General features: G+C 42.7%; 1 protein-coding gene across 3 annotated transcripts in view; it reads right to left on the bottom strand.

The window, feature by feature from the left end:
• sdk1a (sidekick cell adhesion molecule 1a) overlaps positions 1–18,154 on the bottom strand; it is a 237,250-nt gene that overhangs the window by 142,272 nt on the left and 76,824 nt on the right. For all 3 annotated transcript variants that reach the window (XM_076264907.1, XM_076264906.1, XM_076264908.1), the window contains exons 2-4: positions 10,613–10,772; positions 6,190–6,296; positions 5,286–5,433 (exon numbers count right to left, since the gene is read on the bottom strand). In XM_076264907.1, coding sequence (XP_076121022.1) covers positions 5,286–5,433; positions 6,190–6,296; positions 10,613–10,772 — 415 coding nt within the window. The remainder of the gene's footprint in view (positions 1–5,285; positions 5,434–6,189; positions 6,297–10,612; positions 10,773–18,154) is intronic.

Below are 18,154 nucleotides of genomic sequence, written 5' to 3' on the forward strand. Positions count from 1 at the left end.
ATCCACAGTCCAACACTGTAATAACTGTCAATCAGCATGATTGTGTGATGCCATGGAAACTGGACATCAGCATGGCTCCCTGGGCCAACTGAAGCAATACAGTACATCCTTGATCAGGGGCAAAAAAAGCTGATTGGGGGTGTTGTTCCACAGTTTGACAGCCATTGCAGCTATTCTTCACTAGCTCATGCTTCAACAAAATGTCAGCAATATGGCACGAGTGAGAGTGGGGGTAATAAGGATATACCCACAGCGTAGGCACAAGGCCGGAAACCAAGTGCTGCAGATAACCAGCCGTGGGTATATCCTTTACCAACCCCACCATCATGAGTTGCTTTTACACAACAGTTCTACTACTAACTAATTGAGTTTAAAGCCATACAATTGTGTTTTCCACACCCAGACACTCCTTCCTCTCCCCAGTCAGAGTAGGCCCTGGCTAGCCATTCACACCACTCTAAGGCCCAAAGGAGCACACCCACTCCTCCCTCTCCCCAGTCAGAGTGGCTTTGGCCCTGGGCAGCCACTCACACCACTGGAAGGCCCAAAGGAGCACACACACTCCTCCCATCTATATAAAAAAAAAAAAAAAAACTTTTTTGAATTTCCCCTAGGGATCAATAAAGTATATATATCTATCTATCTATCTATCTATCTATCTATCTATCTATTCTATCATTTATTTATTTAGATTTTTGTTAGTTCATCCTCAGCCCCAAAAAATAGCTCCAATCTGACTCTTGGCGTCTCCTGTTGCCAAGCATATCACTCGAGACCAAAGTTCAGTGTAAAAGGCTGTACTTCTGCTGCATATAATCATTTGAATAGCCTACTTACTTGTCTATACGTAAAATGTCAAAATGAACATTCACCTACTCTACTTAACTGTCAAATGTGGCATTATGAAGTCGTTGCTCCCTTATTTTCAATTAATGGAACATTCATGTTGGAATGATTACTAGCAATTAACAGTCTGAGTGGATGTCCTAGGATATCCCCACTCATGGATTGCCATTCGTCCAATCATAAATTGATGAAGAGTTTGACTGGACCTAACTGTTGTATAATATGCCATATATAGTAGAGTGTGTATGTATCACATCCATGTACGGCGAGGGCATAGAAATGATCAAAGATATCTGCTAATGAATGATAAAAAATTCAACAAGGTAGGGGAGGACACAAGGACAAAGCAATGTGAAGCCGGCTGGCCAACACAATTACACCTCAGAATCCTGTCTACTTTGATCCGAAATGGCAACAGAAAGCACTTCACACCAATGGGGTAATTATCGCAGTCATGAAAATTTCATGCACACTAAAGGGGAGTCCAAGGTGGAACCGCTGACGGAAGATGACTTTCAGAGCCCTCAACCAACGATGTCCTCTCTCTCTCTCTCTCTCTCTCTCCCCCTCCCTCCTCTACCCCCCTCTCTCTTTTAAGTAAGACAGAATTCACCTCTACACACAAAGCCTATCACATCATGCTGCTGTGCTGGCCACAAAGGACACGGAAGCCCTCAACAGCAGGGTGGGTACTGGGAACAAAACGGATCCGGTGGGGAGAGCTGGGCGTGGGCACAATGAGTGCCAGGCATGGCGAGGCAGTGCGCTGGGAATCGCCTTGCAGCGTGCCGCCAGCCAGGCCAATGATCCACACAGCCGCCTATTTCACGCTACATTGGCAGACCAAAAGAGGCACTTCAATTTTCAGCAGAAGGAACAGGCGTAGTTCAAGGTGGTGGGGATTGCGGTGTTCAAGAAGTAATCAGAAACTATCAATCATTAAAGTTAAACCAGACTTATTCAAATATTGGATATTAAAATTTGGCTATTTAGGCTTATGTCAGAAAGGCCTCTTCTAAAATGAATTCCATCTGTGATGCAATATTTGATGAATAAATTGAAGGAAATGAGATAAAACAATAATTATAGAATGGGAGCATTGTTATAACATTTTCCACTTAGCTTGTGTCACTCAAAGAATATTCTATGGTGTGGTATTGTGTGGTTCCGAAAACAAACCAATAGCAGCAAAACAACCACAAAAGGACTGCACTACAAAGTGACTGGCTATTCCAGGTTACTTTAGAAATAACCAACAAAAAACATTGGATTGAGTGTCTAGGGTTTTAAAAGTTACATTCCCTTTTGATATGAGCAGCTACACCTCTAACCTGGTTAAGCCAGTGACAACCCTTCTTAGTACTTCACCAAGGTGGAGTTGAGAAACATATGAGAAATGCTTTCAAAACGAGACCTCCATTTCGAGCTGAACACCTACCTAAGTGACAGCCCACAACGTGTCTAAGGTAATTGACATCTGAATGAACCAATATTCCTTATGGATGAGGTAGAGCATCGATCATCAGACATTATGCTCACATTAAATCCACACTACATCAGATGAAGTGCCTCGTCCATTAGAATAATGTGCTGTCGGTGAAACAAGCAACAGCAAATGAACGTGTCTGGGACCGATTATTATGATATGCCCTGGAATCAGACGAGGATCTGCGGCCACACACTAATTATGTCCTTGAAAGAGCCCCCGAGGGAGGAATTACTGGACCCAGCATATGTCATGATGCAAATGAGTTCATGAACCTTCCCGATTCAGGCCCGAATCAGGGCCAGGTTGGGGCCGGGTCCGCTGTGGGCCCGGCTTCTGTGAGGCTGTGTAAAACCCATGAACAGTTTTGCCTAAGGTGGACTGGAATAGAGCTTGGTGCTTGAGTGAAACGAGGAAGTGAGTGAGTGATGATGCCAACCCCTCGGCCAGTCTTTCGCTAATTACTTTGCGTGTGTCATACACACAAGAAGGCCATTCAAAGATAATCAATTCCATGAGTCAATAACAAAATCTTGCAATTTTAGCTTGGTATCGATCCATGCTTTTAGCACTCAGTAAATGATGACTTTGGTGATGGATTTTGTCAGAAGGGGGAGGGAGGCTGGAAGAAATGAAAAGATTCTGAAATCAACTGTGTCATCAGCAGATACATATTGCCATGAGCTTTTCATACCAGGGTATGTCTACAATCTTAAAGAATAATACACCTCTTGTTTTAATTAGTAAATGACTACGTTCTACACAGAATACACAGAATCAATCCTATAGTTTAATCTCTCAAAGCTCTCTTCCAAAACCTTTTTAGTCACAGATACATAATGCGATCATGACACTCCCAAAATAAAACAAACCATCAAAACAATATTTGGACTCTCATACATGAATATTGTTGCTTGATGCATCCTCCCACACAGATAAACTCTGATCCTGCACAAAGCTGTTCATTTAATCACAGTGATGGTCGACTGCTTGTGAAGACCCCCCCCCCCAACCAAAAATAAAAATCAAACTGTCCAGGGGATTGTTTTCAAAGTGGTGTGCTGTGCCAGTTTACACAGCTAAGCTGATTGCACTGCTTCTGCCGCAGCCACAGAACAATTAAGAAAGTGACATCACATTCAATAGCATAGTAATGGGCTTGGCTGCAGACATGATTGCTTCATATTAGCCCTGTGCAGTCTGCTGTTCTCTGCTGGGCCTGACGACTTGGCAGACATGTGCCAGGGACGGGGTCCCTGGGCGCAGCTTTTACTCCAAACCGGGTCGGGCGCCACGCCTGGTGCCAGTGCTAAACTCATCAGCCCTCCCAGATCGGCCCAGGGTGGGCAGCCATTTTCTCTTCAGGTGTTCGCGTGTGTTCCAGGCTGGTGCCTGCACCCTCACTCGCCTCCTCCTGTGGCGTATGTGTACTGGCTAATGCTGTCAGAGGCAGAGTATTGATGCGATGTATGCACCCTGCTTTTCATCATGATGCAATATTCTGTCAAAGCTCTGGCAGTGCCGAGCAGCGTTGCAATTACAGGGCTGGCTTCCAGCCAAGGCGCCTTAAGCACGACTATCGGTCAGTCGCTCACTTACCAGACCATTGCTCTAGATCCTCCTCCTCCTCTTCTCCTTAAACTCTAATACCACTGACTTATACACTTACACCACACAAGGACAGTGGAGACACTTAATATGGAGAAGACAATCTACACTTTCCCTACACTTGACTTATTTCTATTTAGAAAATGAACACTTTTCCCTTAATTTTGTTTAAGCAGTGAGAGGGAAAAGCTTCAGAGATTATTGAGCACTTTGCACTGATACTATTACCAGCTAGCCGGAGCACAGAGCCTATCTACACAGTGGGTTATAGGAAATGCATCCCTCCCAGCCAGAGAGCACCATTCCCCAAATCCATCACCAGCCATACTGTTCCTTAAGAAGAATCCTGATTTAGTCACATGGGATATTGCCCCCACCACCACCATTCTGCTAATCAAGACCTACATGAAAGGACTGGACCAATGACAGAGCGGTCTGCACTGATAGGACAGGCAAAGAAAGCTCATCATTAATGCCAAGCTATTTTATCCATTTCTAAATTTACCTCGGGTATCCCAGTTACTTTTCAATTACGGCCCGGTGATGAAATCAAATGCCATTTTCAAACCGTCGCCCATTTGTCGAGGCAGTTGGAAAGGTGAGTCATTAAGTATGGCAAGGCAGCAGAGAGAAGCAGAGAGAGGGCCCCTGATCTAGAAGCGGCTGGAATGAGAGACACTCCAGTGATAATAGTGTGGGGGTGGGGGGGGGGGGGGTGGGGGGGGGGTGGGAGAGAGGATCACGCGTCGTCTGTCTCTGCCTGGGTGAGCTGCTAATTAGAAAAAGGCAATGAAGAACAACCATGGCAAGATTAAAGAACGGCCTGGGAACTGGCATTAATTGCACGTCGCTAACAAGGCAGAGGAGGACAAGAAAAAGAGGAGGACAAGAAAAAGAGGAGGACAAGAAAAAGAGGGAGAAGAAAAAGAGGGAGAAGATAGAGAGAAAAAAGAAAAAAAGAAGAAAAATGAAAAAGGGGAGTTTTTTGAGGGGGAACCAACACCCCAGTGGCCTGCACTATGCGCCCTGTCTCATCTGTGTCACTGGCTGAAGTGTCTCCTCTTCCTCCTCCTCTTCCTCCTCCTCCTTCCAAACAGCCTCCATTTCACACTGCTGCTCTGCTCTGCCCTGCTCTGGGGGGGGGCACTTGTAAATGGACGCCCAGGGGATTGAGGGAGAAGCATCTGAGGTAATTACCCAGTTCACGGGCTGTGCCGGCCTGGACTGAAGGCGTGGACCGGTGGGGCCCTGGCCCTGCGGAACTCCCCCTTATGAAAGGTTGGTTGGATCTTGGCTGAGAGCCTCTTTAAAAAGCGAATGAGGTAGGCCATTAAAGTCCACTTACACTCGGCTGCTGGGGATGATCTTGTAGCCGTCCCTGAACCACGTCACCTGAGGCCGCGGGTAGCCGCTGACCGCTGGGGAGTTGAGCACGGCGGCGCGGCCCTGGGTCACCGTCTTCCTCTGATCGGCCTCGGTGAAGCTGCCCATGTCTGGGTGAGGGAAGGGGACAGAGAAAAGGATAAGCTGAGGTTAACTGGAGGAGCTGGAGCTACAATGGACAGTGATGAGAACAGATGTTGTGCCCAACACCCCCGACCCCCCCCACCACCACCACCACCACCGCCCCTCAAAGAAAGTCACAAAAAGACTTTCCATTTCTGAACTGTTTCTGCTCTGCTCCCTAGATACAGTTTCCCTACAACTGACACTTCACAGCTGCTGTCAGAAAAGTAATCTGAGGAAGGGGCACGTGTGAATAGAGCTGAAACAGGCACACACATCCTCCTACAGCTTTCAAATGCATGCCTGAAATCACAAAGATAGGTGAGAATCAAACAGAAAACTATATTCACTCCTCAAAGCAACATATGATTCCCTGACAATTCAGAGAGAACAGCTGTCAACAACAGGACTGCACCTGAAACATATCCACAATAAATCTGTGAGGAAAAAAAACAACTTAATATGTTTTCACATGGTTTCTACAGTAAGTGTGTGAAAAAGCCTCATTTCTCCGGAGAGAAAGGAGAGAAAGGATATCAAGAGACAGAAAAGGGAGTCTTGGTAAAATATTGATACACAACATGTGTAAGATATCAGTGGTAAGATATAAGTGTGTGCTAGATGATGTCAGAGGAAAGCCCATTCAGACGTGAAATGATGTGCCTGTTTCTATTGTGCTGCTGAGGAGTTCACACTGAAACATGAGGGCTTGCCAGGGGGCGCTGGGCCTGGAGGTCACTCACATGCCACCTGCATCTCAGCCCTCTTCTGGAGCAGCGCGCCCATCCTGTTCCTCACCACGCACTGGTAGAAGCCCCGGTCTGAGCGCTGCAGGGAGGGGATGGTGTACCTGTGGAACAGGAGAGACAGAACAGAACAGAACAGCAGAAAGTAAGAAAGAGATGGAGGGAAAGGAAAAGAGAAAGATGGGGGTGGACATTAACACCCAAAATAAATAGATAGATAGATAGATAGATAGATAGATAGATAGATAGATGGATAGATGGATACTTTATTGATCCCCAAGGGGAAATTCAAGAAATTACACCTCTTGAACCATTACATGTCATTCAATTCATTTTTTTTCTTCAATATATTGCATATGTGGATATGAGTCAGTGTGTCTGTCTGTTTGTATTTCTTTATATGTCTTTGTGCCTGTGTGTTGGGGGCATATTTGCATGTATGAGTGTCAATAAGTGTTTGTTATTGTGTGCATGAGTGGATGGGTGAGGTTGTGGGGTGGGTCAAATGAGTGATTGCTTGCAGTAATAACATGTCTGGGGTGAAAAACTGGCTAATAAATGCATTGAGTTTTGAAAGGTTTTGCCACTCAAATGCTCTGAAAGACGAGCCTCTTCAATTCTGGGAAAAGCCCACATCTTCCTGTTTTTTTTTTTTTTTTTGTCAGGCCTACACATTAGAGTGAGCAAACCATTAAATGGCCATTAGGGTGCACATGAATACCATCCGGCACTCGTTTACGATGACACATCTTTGAGCACGTCCGACGTGGCCTCTCACGCCTCTGCTAATATTTGAAAGGGGGAAGCTACAAAGCGTCCCGGGTGTTGCTGGGAGTGTCACTCCCAGCAATGAACGGCTGAAGCCCCCCTGCCAGCTAATGTGTGGTGTCACACTTCTCCAGTCTCCAGACACACACACACGCACATACTGTACACGCACACACACGCACCCGCTCACACACACACACACACACACACACACACACACACACACACACACACACACACACACACACACACACCCCATGTCTCTGAAATGTCAGAGAGCCTGTCTGTGCATCTCAGACACTGCCTCCCCACTCAGATACTCCTGGGAGAGAGTCAATAGCAATAGCACTGCTGCTGCTGCTGCTGCTGGGAGGCGGTGGCTTAGATGATGAAAGATAATTGAAAAAGCAATACCAATTAGAGGGAATGAATTCCATAGAAGGACAAAATGCTCTGCGCCCATACAAATGCTCTGCAAATGGAGGATGAGAGGAGAGGAGGGGGAGAAAAATTCCAATTACTCTTTTTCCCCTCTGGCTGGAGAAAAATATATATTTGTAAGGTGGAGTGTTTCTTGTACTAAGGATATCCGATTATTGGATGAGGGCATGCATGCTTCTTGTACTGTTGACAAGATACATATAGTAAGCAAATTGAGAAGAGTTATCAGATAATTACACCACATGCACATACTGTACACACACACACACACACACACACACACACACACACACACACACAAATAATCACACACATGCATTGGCGAATGTCTACCTTAATTCACATATACAACTCCAAAACCGAAAAAATTGGGACGTTGTGTAAAATGCTAATAAAAACAGAATGCCATAATATACAAGTCTCGTAAACCCATATTTAGCAGCAAAAAGGACATAGACAACATATCAAATGTTGAAAATGAAAATGTGGACTATTTCATGGAAAGTATATGTTCATTTTGAATTTGATGCCAGCAACATGTTTCAAAAAATGTTGGGACGGGAGCATGTTTACCAATGTGCTGCTTGACGTCTTCATTTAACACAATTCTGTAAATGTTTAGGAACTGAGGAGACTATTTGCTACAGTTTTGAGAATGAAATGTTGTCCAATTACTCCCCGATATAGGATTTCAGTTACACAACAGAATGGGGTATTCTTAGTCATGCTTTTCATTCCATTATGCACCAAATTTGACAAATCTGGACTGCAGACAGGCCATCTTAGTACCTGGACTCTTCATCTATGGAGAAATACTATTTAAATATGTGCAGAATATTTCCTGAAATATTCAAGGTCGTCCCTGGAAAAGACATTGCCTGGATGGCAGTATATGTTGCTCAAAACCTGTACACATCATTCAGAATTGATTGTGCTTTGCCAAATGTGCAAGATGCTCATGCTGTAGGCATTAATGCTCCTCCACACCGTCATAGATGTTGGGTTTCGAACTGAGCACTAAAACAAGTTGGATAGGTTGGATACTTGCATAGGCCCTCTCCTCTTTAGCCCAGATGAGTCCCTGATTTCCAAAAAGAATGGCAAACTTTGATTGGTCTAACCACAGGACCTTTTTCCACGTTACCTCAGTCCATTTAAAACAGGCTCAGGCCCAGATAAGAGGGTGGTATTTTCTGTATCATGTCTCAATAAAATTTTAGCTGTTACAATTTTGGCTGCAGTTTTTGAATTGAGTATCAAACTGGGCACATAGACAATTGTTATCAGAGGTTTTCCTGAGCCCATACAATGACAGGTCTGGAAACAGGTCTGGTGTTGATGCAGTTCCTGAGGTCCAAGTATCTGAGGTCCAAAAGGCCACGGCCATTCAATTTGTTTTTCAGCTATTTCCCTTGTTTGCAAAGATTTCCCTGGATTCTCTGAATGTTTTAATACTATTATGTCCTGTAGATGATGAATTCCCTAAATATGTCACAATTTCATGTTAAGAAGCATTAAAATGACATTGTTTCACCATTTATTCACACAGGTTTACACAGAGTGATGAATACCCCTACATTTACCTTTAAGAGACCCTGCCTCTCCTGGATGCTCTTTTTCATACCCAATCGTGTTGCCAGTTACTGTAATTAGTTGTGAAACATTCTTCCTTTTGTGTTCTTTATCATTACACAACTTTAGCAGCATTTTGTTACCCCCGTCCAACTTTTTTTGAAACATGTTGCTGGTATCAAATTCAAAATTAACATATATTTTCCATTAAATAGTCAACATTTGATATGTTGTCTGTGTCCTTTTTGCAACTAAATATGAGTTTAAGAGATTTGCAGATTATTACATTCTGTTTTTATTCACATTTTACACAACGTCCCAACTTTTTCTTTTTTGGGGTTGTAGTATATAAATAGCCAGAATCACCTTGACAACTTGTGCTCACCTTGACACGCTCATTTCTTGGAAGCAATTTTCAAGTCATTTAAAGTCATTTTCATGTGCTGTCAAGAGGGAAAAACCCTCCAATACTGTTTTCTTACATTCATGCAATCATCATGCATTCATCATGCAAGTGGCAGAATTCAAAAGCTCATGGCTATCTTCAAGGCATATTGTTTCTGCCTTCCCTGCTCTAACCTCTAAAGCACTTTGGGTCAACTGTCGTTCGTTTAAATGTGCTAAACCAGGGATTCCCAAACTGTGGTACTCGTACCCCTGGTGGTACGCGAGCTGCCACTAGGGGGTACGCGAGATGAAAAGGGCAATGGCGGAAAGGAGTTAAAAATAATTAATTAATTACGTAATACTCTAATTAATTAATAAATAATACATAATTTCGAATCGGCTTATAATGATATGGAAACGTGAAATTAAAGGAAATCATTTGTAAACTTTATAATAGGCTATGTTTTCATTAAAAAAATAAGCTACACACAATACACGTGATTTCCTGCGGGCAGCCAGAATATCTGGCGCGTTAGTTTCGTTGAAGTATAGGCTAGGTAGAACGCTGCGTAAACATGGAAGTGGCTAAAAACAGGGACACTGTCCAAAAGGCCTAATTAAAGCGATCGAAGAGGAGAAGCGAGAGAAACAGAGCAGGACACAGGTAACGATGGGATGGGGGCAGACTAATGAAGGTGGAGATGGAGCGCAGGGGGATAAAAGAAAGAACGAGACAGAAAAGACTGCGCAAAGAAAACAAAAGTATGATGAGGCATACAGTATAGTCCTAGGCTTCGTGGATTGGGAGACAGACTGCCCAAAGCCACAGTGCGTGGTCTGCAGTGAGATGCTACCTAACCATTCTAATGTGGTTCTCCACACTGTTTTTTTTTAACGTGAGAGCTCATAGACCAGTTGTACATTTTGATTATGTTATCATGTAGGGCGGCTAATTAAACAACGATGCCTGGAATGCGTCAATAGAATGTGTTACTTTTTTATGTGTTGGATGGTGGGGGTACGCGAGCCGAGTCAGGATGTAGAAGGTGGTCCGCGGGGAAAAAAGTTTGGGAACCGCTGTGCTAAACAAATAAAATGACTTGACTTGACTACATGGACATTTGGCAAGAGAAAGAAGAACAAATACATAAGTAACAATGTATTGTGACCATGACCAACATCCCACAAGGGGAATAAAAATGGGAATAGGCAAGTAAGTGTTATGGAGTTAGAAAAAGAAGGCAATGCTTACTTATACGCATGTGTGAAGGAGGTGATGTCTGTGTTGTTGAGCATCCATTTGAACTCCAGTGGCCAGCTCCCTTCAGCCAAGCACGTCAGCACCAGACGATTACCCTCCAGATGGATCTCTGGGGGTCCAGGCTCCGTTTTGAAGTATGGAGCCACATCACCTAAAAGCAAACAGTACAAACACCAGTCAGAAATCATGTTCACACAAGTTAAACTTCACCGGTTGTTTTTTGCCCAATTACTCTGCTTTCTTCCTTCCCCAACAAGCACCACCGGCCATAATGAAGACATTAAATCAGCATTTGTACTCCCGTTTGAGTCAAGTCCATGACCTTGTCATTGGTAGCACAATGACCAAGAGCAGTACTTCCTGCCACACCTAAGCAATGAGCTGGCTAATTCTACTCATTAATTGTACTGCCTGCCTCAAGAATCATGCTAATTAGCAGGTCCAGATGGCTGGGACACAAAAGTAGGGGAGGGGGCGTTTACTAGCCACTATCGGCAGAACACATCTCTGGTATGAACTGGAATGTAGCAGTGGCAGCTGGTTCATTACGGACCCTCCTTCACCCACCCACCAGTCGAGCAACAACAGCGCAGAGGAGGACAGGCAGAGGGGCACTCCCGTAGCAGCACTCCAACAAACGTCCATCAATTGTCTCCTCTGCCAAAAATCACATGTCCGTGTCACATTTGTCCTGTTATGCAGAGTGAGCATGCCTGCCTTCATGTGAGAGGTGCATCATGAATAATTGAAAAATTGAATGTTAAAATAGCTGTATTTACTATCAGCAGACCTCATTCAAGAGTTGACAGGCGGGAACAGTCATAAAAAGGTCATCGTAAAGTATTGCTGTGAGCTCGGTAAACAACCTGTCAGAGCGGGGAACAGGATATGTGGCTGAAGAAAAGCCAGCAAGTGCTCCATCCTACGTCGTCCACCACTGTCTTTTCTTAGCCCTAAGACTGAGCTAAATGAAGGCCCATGGGAGAAAGAATCAGTGGGATATGGGGTTAACAACCTCCAACTGCGGAGATGGTTAAAAAATGTACTGTGCCTCCATAGCAAAGCCACATTGTCCTCTCACTCAATCGCCTAGCCACCCCTGAAATAACACTCTGATCAACTGTGTTGAAAAACACCCACTGCTGTTGCATGTATATGACTTATGACTCTGAATATAAATGTGTGTGAATGGAGATGGGGGGTGGTATGTGGGAGACTAGGGTTATGACTTTTATTGAGCCATCATAACTGAAGCCATTAATCCAATGGCTGGGGTGGTGGTGGTGAGGCGTTAGTGAGATCTCCATGAGATCATCATGAGAATGCAGCCCACTCTTTTGAAGAGATTCATTTCAGTGCGTTCAGCTCTCATGATATGATAGGACAGTTTCCTACTAAACATATCCAATCTTTCTCTTCCAATTTTGCCATCAAGAGAGCCATGGTTAGTTTCAACATGCCATGTTAGTCTCAATGGACAAGTAACAATGGATGAATTTATTTCATGGTTTTGCTTAAAAGACTTGCAGAGACAGACAGATAGTCTTTCTGAAACACAGAAGAGAAAAGTTTTGTTGCTGTTGGAATAATTTAGTACTTCAAAGAGTAGTTAAAATTAGAATTGTGTTAAAAAAAACTGTAGAGAATTCTGAAATCCATTGAGGTTTAGATAGCAAGGAGTCCTTCCTCCGAATATCAGCATATTAAATACTTCACATTTTAAAAGATGATTGGACTCAGGAGGGGCAGGCAGGGCAAACCCTGTATTAATTACACTTCCTTCCCCAAATAATATCAATAACCTAAAGACATTTTGTTGAAACCCAGTTTTATTAAAATATATATATATATATTTTTTTTTACAAAAACAAATATATTAAAAATAAGCATGGGAGCTGCTCTCCTTGTGCCTCTGGGACCAGAAATAATACAGGAAATGTACTCAATATGTTTCTGTCGATTTGCTAGCTTTGTTGAGGTCAGCCCAAAGGCAAGGTCTCTGTTGCATGCCAAACGGAGAGAAACTCGGATGTCACTTCTTGGCTATTAAAAATGCTGCACATCAGTTCAGTGTGCCAGAAGCCAAAAGGCTATAATAAAACGCCTGCATGGCATTGAAAGATACATTTTTGGCATTTGGGTCTGAACAGAGAACATCTCCCTCTGGAAAGCAGTTCTGATAATATGACCGAGTCAGACATCTGAATTCATGCTAAACAGCTCTGTGAGGCTTTTGTAGAGAAAACCTTGTGGTGATAAACATCTACTGCTTTACTGATCCACCACAGAGAGAGCTGCTGCATAAAGTATGCTTTGTTCTCTACCACTGCATACATAAAATTGTTGCCAATTGCATTCCACAGTGGATTGAAACAAGTTTTACATTAATAATCTATAATGGACCTAAGATGCTGTTTGACAAGCATTTCAAGGGAAAGACTTAGCCTCTCATTGCTTCATCTCAAACGCGTGAGAGGAGCTAAATGACGGCTATTCCTCTGAGGTTGTCGCCATCCAGGATTAGAGAGGGCAATAAGCCTTAAGCATTCTTTCCTTCTTCCGATGTCTTTTCTCAAGGAAAAAATAGAGCTTAGACAGCATGCCTCCTCTAGTTGACATTAAAGTCCATAGTATACTGATTTGAGTGTTTGTCAAAGCAAGTGAGATCCAGAGTCAGAAGTTGAAAGTTAAACTGTAACTTCCAAAACACACCTGTATGCCTAAGCCATTTTCTATCAAACATCACATGTACTATAAACACTGGGGCAGGTTATGCATGTATAAACAAACAACAGTGTCTGTTGGACACACTTCCTGTATCTGGCGGTCAGTCCAGTGCCACTCCGAACACTGGATGTGGAAGGAAAGTTTCTTTTCAGAATAATTTATTATTCCCAGATGTCAAAGTTCAGGGACTCACTGTTCAGAGACAGTGAACCAAGGACTGGTGTCCTTGCAGACAAGAGTCCATAACTCTGACTGATCAGAGTGAGCCGGAACAATATCAAGCACGGTCCACCTTGTCTAAACATGCTTTTCAAGCAATGCTTCAATATCAAATTATCAATGCACATTTCATAAGACATACTTCTTTTCTGTGCTTTGACAACTTGATTCAAGTGTTCTCACATTGTTCTTTTCATTTCACTTTGATAGTGTGAAGATCTGGAGGGGAATGCATTTTTAATTTAACGTCCCTGCTCTGAAATCCAACTCTCTCTACAGAAAAGAAATGTGCTCTGAAGTAACTTTTCATAAATTTTAAAGCCAAGGCAATGTTTTATGGTCTGTTGTACTACTTTTAATCTATGTTCTCTTACAGATGGGACTCACTGTGTTTTTCAAGAGCAAAACATGAGGTTTAGATAAAAAAAACCATCTTGGATACAACGTAAGAATTGTCAGGGATATGGAGAGCAGCAATGTCACTAATTTTAGCAAAGCATAAAAAATGGATCTTGTGCTCAATACCTTACTGTCTTAAGATGAGAAACTCTGGTGTGCAGGCTGAAACAGAGGGATGAACAGATTCACATGTCTGCATCTCCTGCTCCATTGACTTATTCACTTTGATATTCAGGTATGAGTGCAATCTTGAATGCCAACAAGGCCACTGATATACTCCTTTCCACCTGATCAAATCAAGTGTACACAAAATGTAAAAACTCCAGAAAGTTCAAAAGCTGAGGCCGCTGCTCAGGCTCATAACATATTCTTCCTGATGATTTCAAGGGACAAGGTGTGTACTAGTATAATGAAAATAATAATAATCTTTCTCTGATATTAAAGGTGCTCTAAGCGATGCTAGGTAACATCACCTCTCCTAAACGTGCATCTCGTCTGTGATTTGCTGGAACACTTTGTTATGTTTTTATGGGCTAGGTTTGCCCAGGTTGTTTTTGTTGCCGTTTTTGGAGCCTGGGCTGTCCACAGAGATCACGTTTTTTTACGTTTTTTTAGTGTATTCAGGGCCCAGACAGCTAGCGGTTGGTTAGGTGATGTTTGTAGTAAGTGACATAAAATGTGTTAGCCTAAAAAATGTGTGGCATCGCTTAGAGCACCTTTAAGTTACACTAGTAATATATTTCTGGCAGAAGAATGATATCTATGAATAAATCATTAGACTACTTGTTGCGTCGTGTCTAACAACGCCCCATAGCGGTTCTAAAATCACTGGAACCTAGTATGGCCTCTTGGGGCTTGTTGCGTAATTCTAAAACAGATAGTTCCGATCCTAAATTATGATTGGCTGAATTGCGTTCAATGCCATTATAAAACCCAGCACAACCCCACACGTTGACATCTCCTGCCAAAGAAAGAGGAGTTGAGGGAGAAATGGTTACAAATGAATTTTTGGAGAAATACTGGAACTCTATGACTATACCACCATTTTGTATGCGTTCGATTAGCATTTTTTGGGCTATGTAGCCTATGATATTATTATAATATTATTATTATTATTATTATTATTATTTAAACTACTGATATAAAAAGAAAATATACTGTATTTCTGATTATTTATTCATTATGCACATATTATAGCCTAGGTTATGTTACTATTAAGCTACATTAAGCTCCAACAGCTCTTTCTACCTCTTTCTGTCTTCAGCTGTCAGCAGAACTACAGTAGTTGAAGCCTAAAAAATATTGTAAAGAAAGTAGGCTAGCTCATCAGTCTCTACTGGTTAGATTGTTCAGTTTCCCCATGTGTGTTTTTACGTTTCAAAGTAATAGTCTACCTTTAGATGATAACAATTTAGCAGTCAACTGAATGCAACAGTTATGAACACATTTGTGCAGCGTGCTAATCATGCTAGCCGGATTTAATAGCAAAGAATCCTTGCTTGCATGATGGTGAAAGGGTGTGTTCATTGAGAGAGAGAGAGAGAGAGAGAGAGAGAGAGAGAAAGAGAGAGAGGCAAGGTAAGCTGTGTAAGGTAGCCTATTTCTATAGGCTACTCTTTGTCTTTGGTAAAGTTGCACATAGCTCTACAATGAAAGAGCTATGATTTGCGTCAACGTTTGCACCGCGATTAATTTTTTCCTCAACCGGTTGTAGTGTGTATTGATGCCTATCGATTTTTAGCCAATTCGTTACATCCCTAGTAGGAACAGTAATTTTAAGGTGGAACGCAAAACCGGAAACATTAAAATAATGATTCTGCTCGGAACGAACCGAATGAAAAAAATCTAGTTTGAAGCCCTGGTGAAGTGTACTTTGAAAAAACGATTGTGCATTATGTATATAGAATTACCAAACTGAAAATGGCAAGGAATATCAATTTCTTTCATATAACCTCGTCAAAGTATAAAACTGACTTTTTCCTGTCCCAGTGTAACTACATTTGAGACTAGGCTTTGGCATCTCTTGAGATGCCAGCCCTGTGTGTCTCAACACGTCCTCCTCAATTATGGTGTTTTGTCCTCCAATGAGAATCGCAACTACGCCCTCCTCCTCGCGAAATCCTTCCGACTTCAGAGAGACCCTTCCCATCTGCCGGTGGTCCCCGAGCAGCACGGGCAGATGTCTGTTAGACAGGTATCGCACAGGCGCTGCCTGTCTCGTCCACCTCTCCTCCTCTGCCAGGTGCGCTCAATGAAGCCTTCACTTTCCATTTGTCTCCCCCCACCACTGCCACCACATGGCCCAATGCAGACGACAGTCTCGTCTGCATCCAAACTTCCTCTCCTTTGACTCCCTTCCTTTGCTTCTTAAAAGTCATTGGCTGTGCCACCACTCAGAATGCTAGACTTGTTAGTACACCAAAACAGGTGGGTGAAGGAGGGGTTGGAAATTCAATTTGTTAGGATTATTATTGAAGATGAAATGTTCCGACAGGAGATGTTGCAGTCTCAAAGTGGATGTTCCCGGCCCTGATGGGCTCCTCTGATAAAACCTGCCTCTTTCCTCCTTTGTCATTAGCTGGCTTCCATCACTCCCCCTTTACATCCCATTACAAACTATTGCTAGAAAACTATGGCGGAAATCAGCCACAAGCCGCTATCAAAAAGGCACGCTAGCCAGACTGATCCCTGATGCTGTAAACCTGTTTAATCAGCCAGGTCACATTCTATTTCCTGTAGGCTACAGACATTTTTGTAAATATGTCTGGGGAAAAAAGAACATTTAATTCTGTTTGATGTAGCTCATACTGTACTCAAAGCAGATGTACACATAGCAAAAAGGAAGATTATCTACATCAACAAACCTAAAGAAATCAGGTAAGAACCAAGACTGTGTTACAAGATGTGGTAAGGACAGACAGAGGATGAGCTTTCCTGTGATGATATCTTCCCTGTAATCTATAAAAAATGTGGGTGTGCTTTTTGACTCTTACTGTTAACTCAATTACCTCTAAAAGGACTCCGGTGAGCAGTAGCCTGCTTTTTATCTGTCAGTCAGTCTGGCAGTATACAGCCCACACACACAAACACACACACACAGAGACACACTCTCACACTAACAATCCGAGGGCAAAACTAGTGTGTTAGTGTTTAGTGGGCTCACACTATTAATCAAAGATGCAGGCGGGACTTTCAACTGGAGTGACAAGTTATGATACCTCATCCAAACATGAGGAGAACACAATTTTAAAAAAGCCGGATTGGTGGTGGCATTTTTTGCAGTCCATCAAACAGGCTGGGCGGCGGTGCATGTGAGGAGCTCCAATGTCACACTGCACAACAAAAGTCACGAGGGAGCTAAAAAGAGAAGGCTCAATGCACTGCAGCCAGAGCATATAAAAAGGAGGAAATGATCCTAATCCAGGACTGAATTGCCAGGGGGGACAGACAAATACCCCCCCCCCCTTCCTCAAACGGAGCAACTTGTTTTTAAATTGATTGCATGCTTTTTTTTCAACCCAAGGTTGTGAAGGGTGTTATCGTAGTTAAGTGTTAAAAAACACTGCTCAATGCTCAATTTTAAGCTATCTGCCAGGAAGTCTCCTCTCATAATCCTCTACAGCCTTGAATCTCTTGTAATCACTATTGTCGGTGTCACTGAGCTATTGGATAGTGCTACTCAGCTGCTAGCTTTCATCCATCTACACTACTACTACTTGAGTTTGTCTATTGTGCCTATTGAACCCCAAGTGGCTTACGGTTGCAGTTTCTGTAGTTCTGATACAAAACATAAAACACCTCGTAGCTGTTTGATATTTGCAGTGGCATGAATTAATTGATGTAATCTAACCAATTAAACAAACCCTTGCATCTGAGTGGGAGAATGTCAATTATTTTGTCACTTTTTCAACAGATTTTACTGATGTTGAGAGTAACTGTGTAATTATTTATTGGAAAAAACAATTATGGTATTGATCAGTTGTGTGATACCCATATGAACAAAGAGCATTCACTGAAACACACAAAAACTATGCAACTATTTCACAAAAGTGACATTCAGCAGTTCAGGCCAACCCAGAATTAGAATTTCCTTGTAATTGCTGTAGGCCTACTCTCCCAAAACAACTGCAATTCTACAGAATTCCCTAAATGCTGCTTCATTATGACACTTGTTTTTTCCTCTCACGA

This window comes from Alosa pseudoharengus, unplaced genomic scaffold (genome assembly GCF_046254945.1).
Source record: "Alosa pseudoharengus isolate Yale_2024_CS ecotype anadromous, Long Island Sound unplaced genomic scaffold, YU_APseudo_1.1 YU_APseudo_1.1_scf_4, whole genome shotgun sequence".
NCBI classification, from domain to species: Eukaryota; Metazoa; Chordata; class Actinopteri; order Clupeiformes; family Clupeidae; genus Alosa; species Alosa pseudoharengus.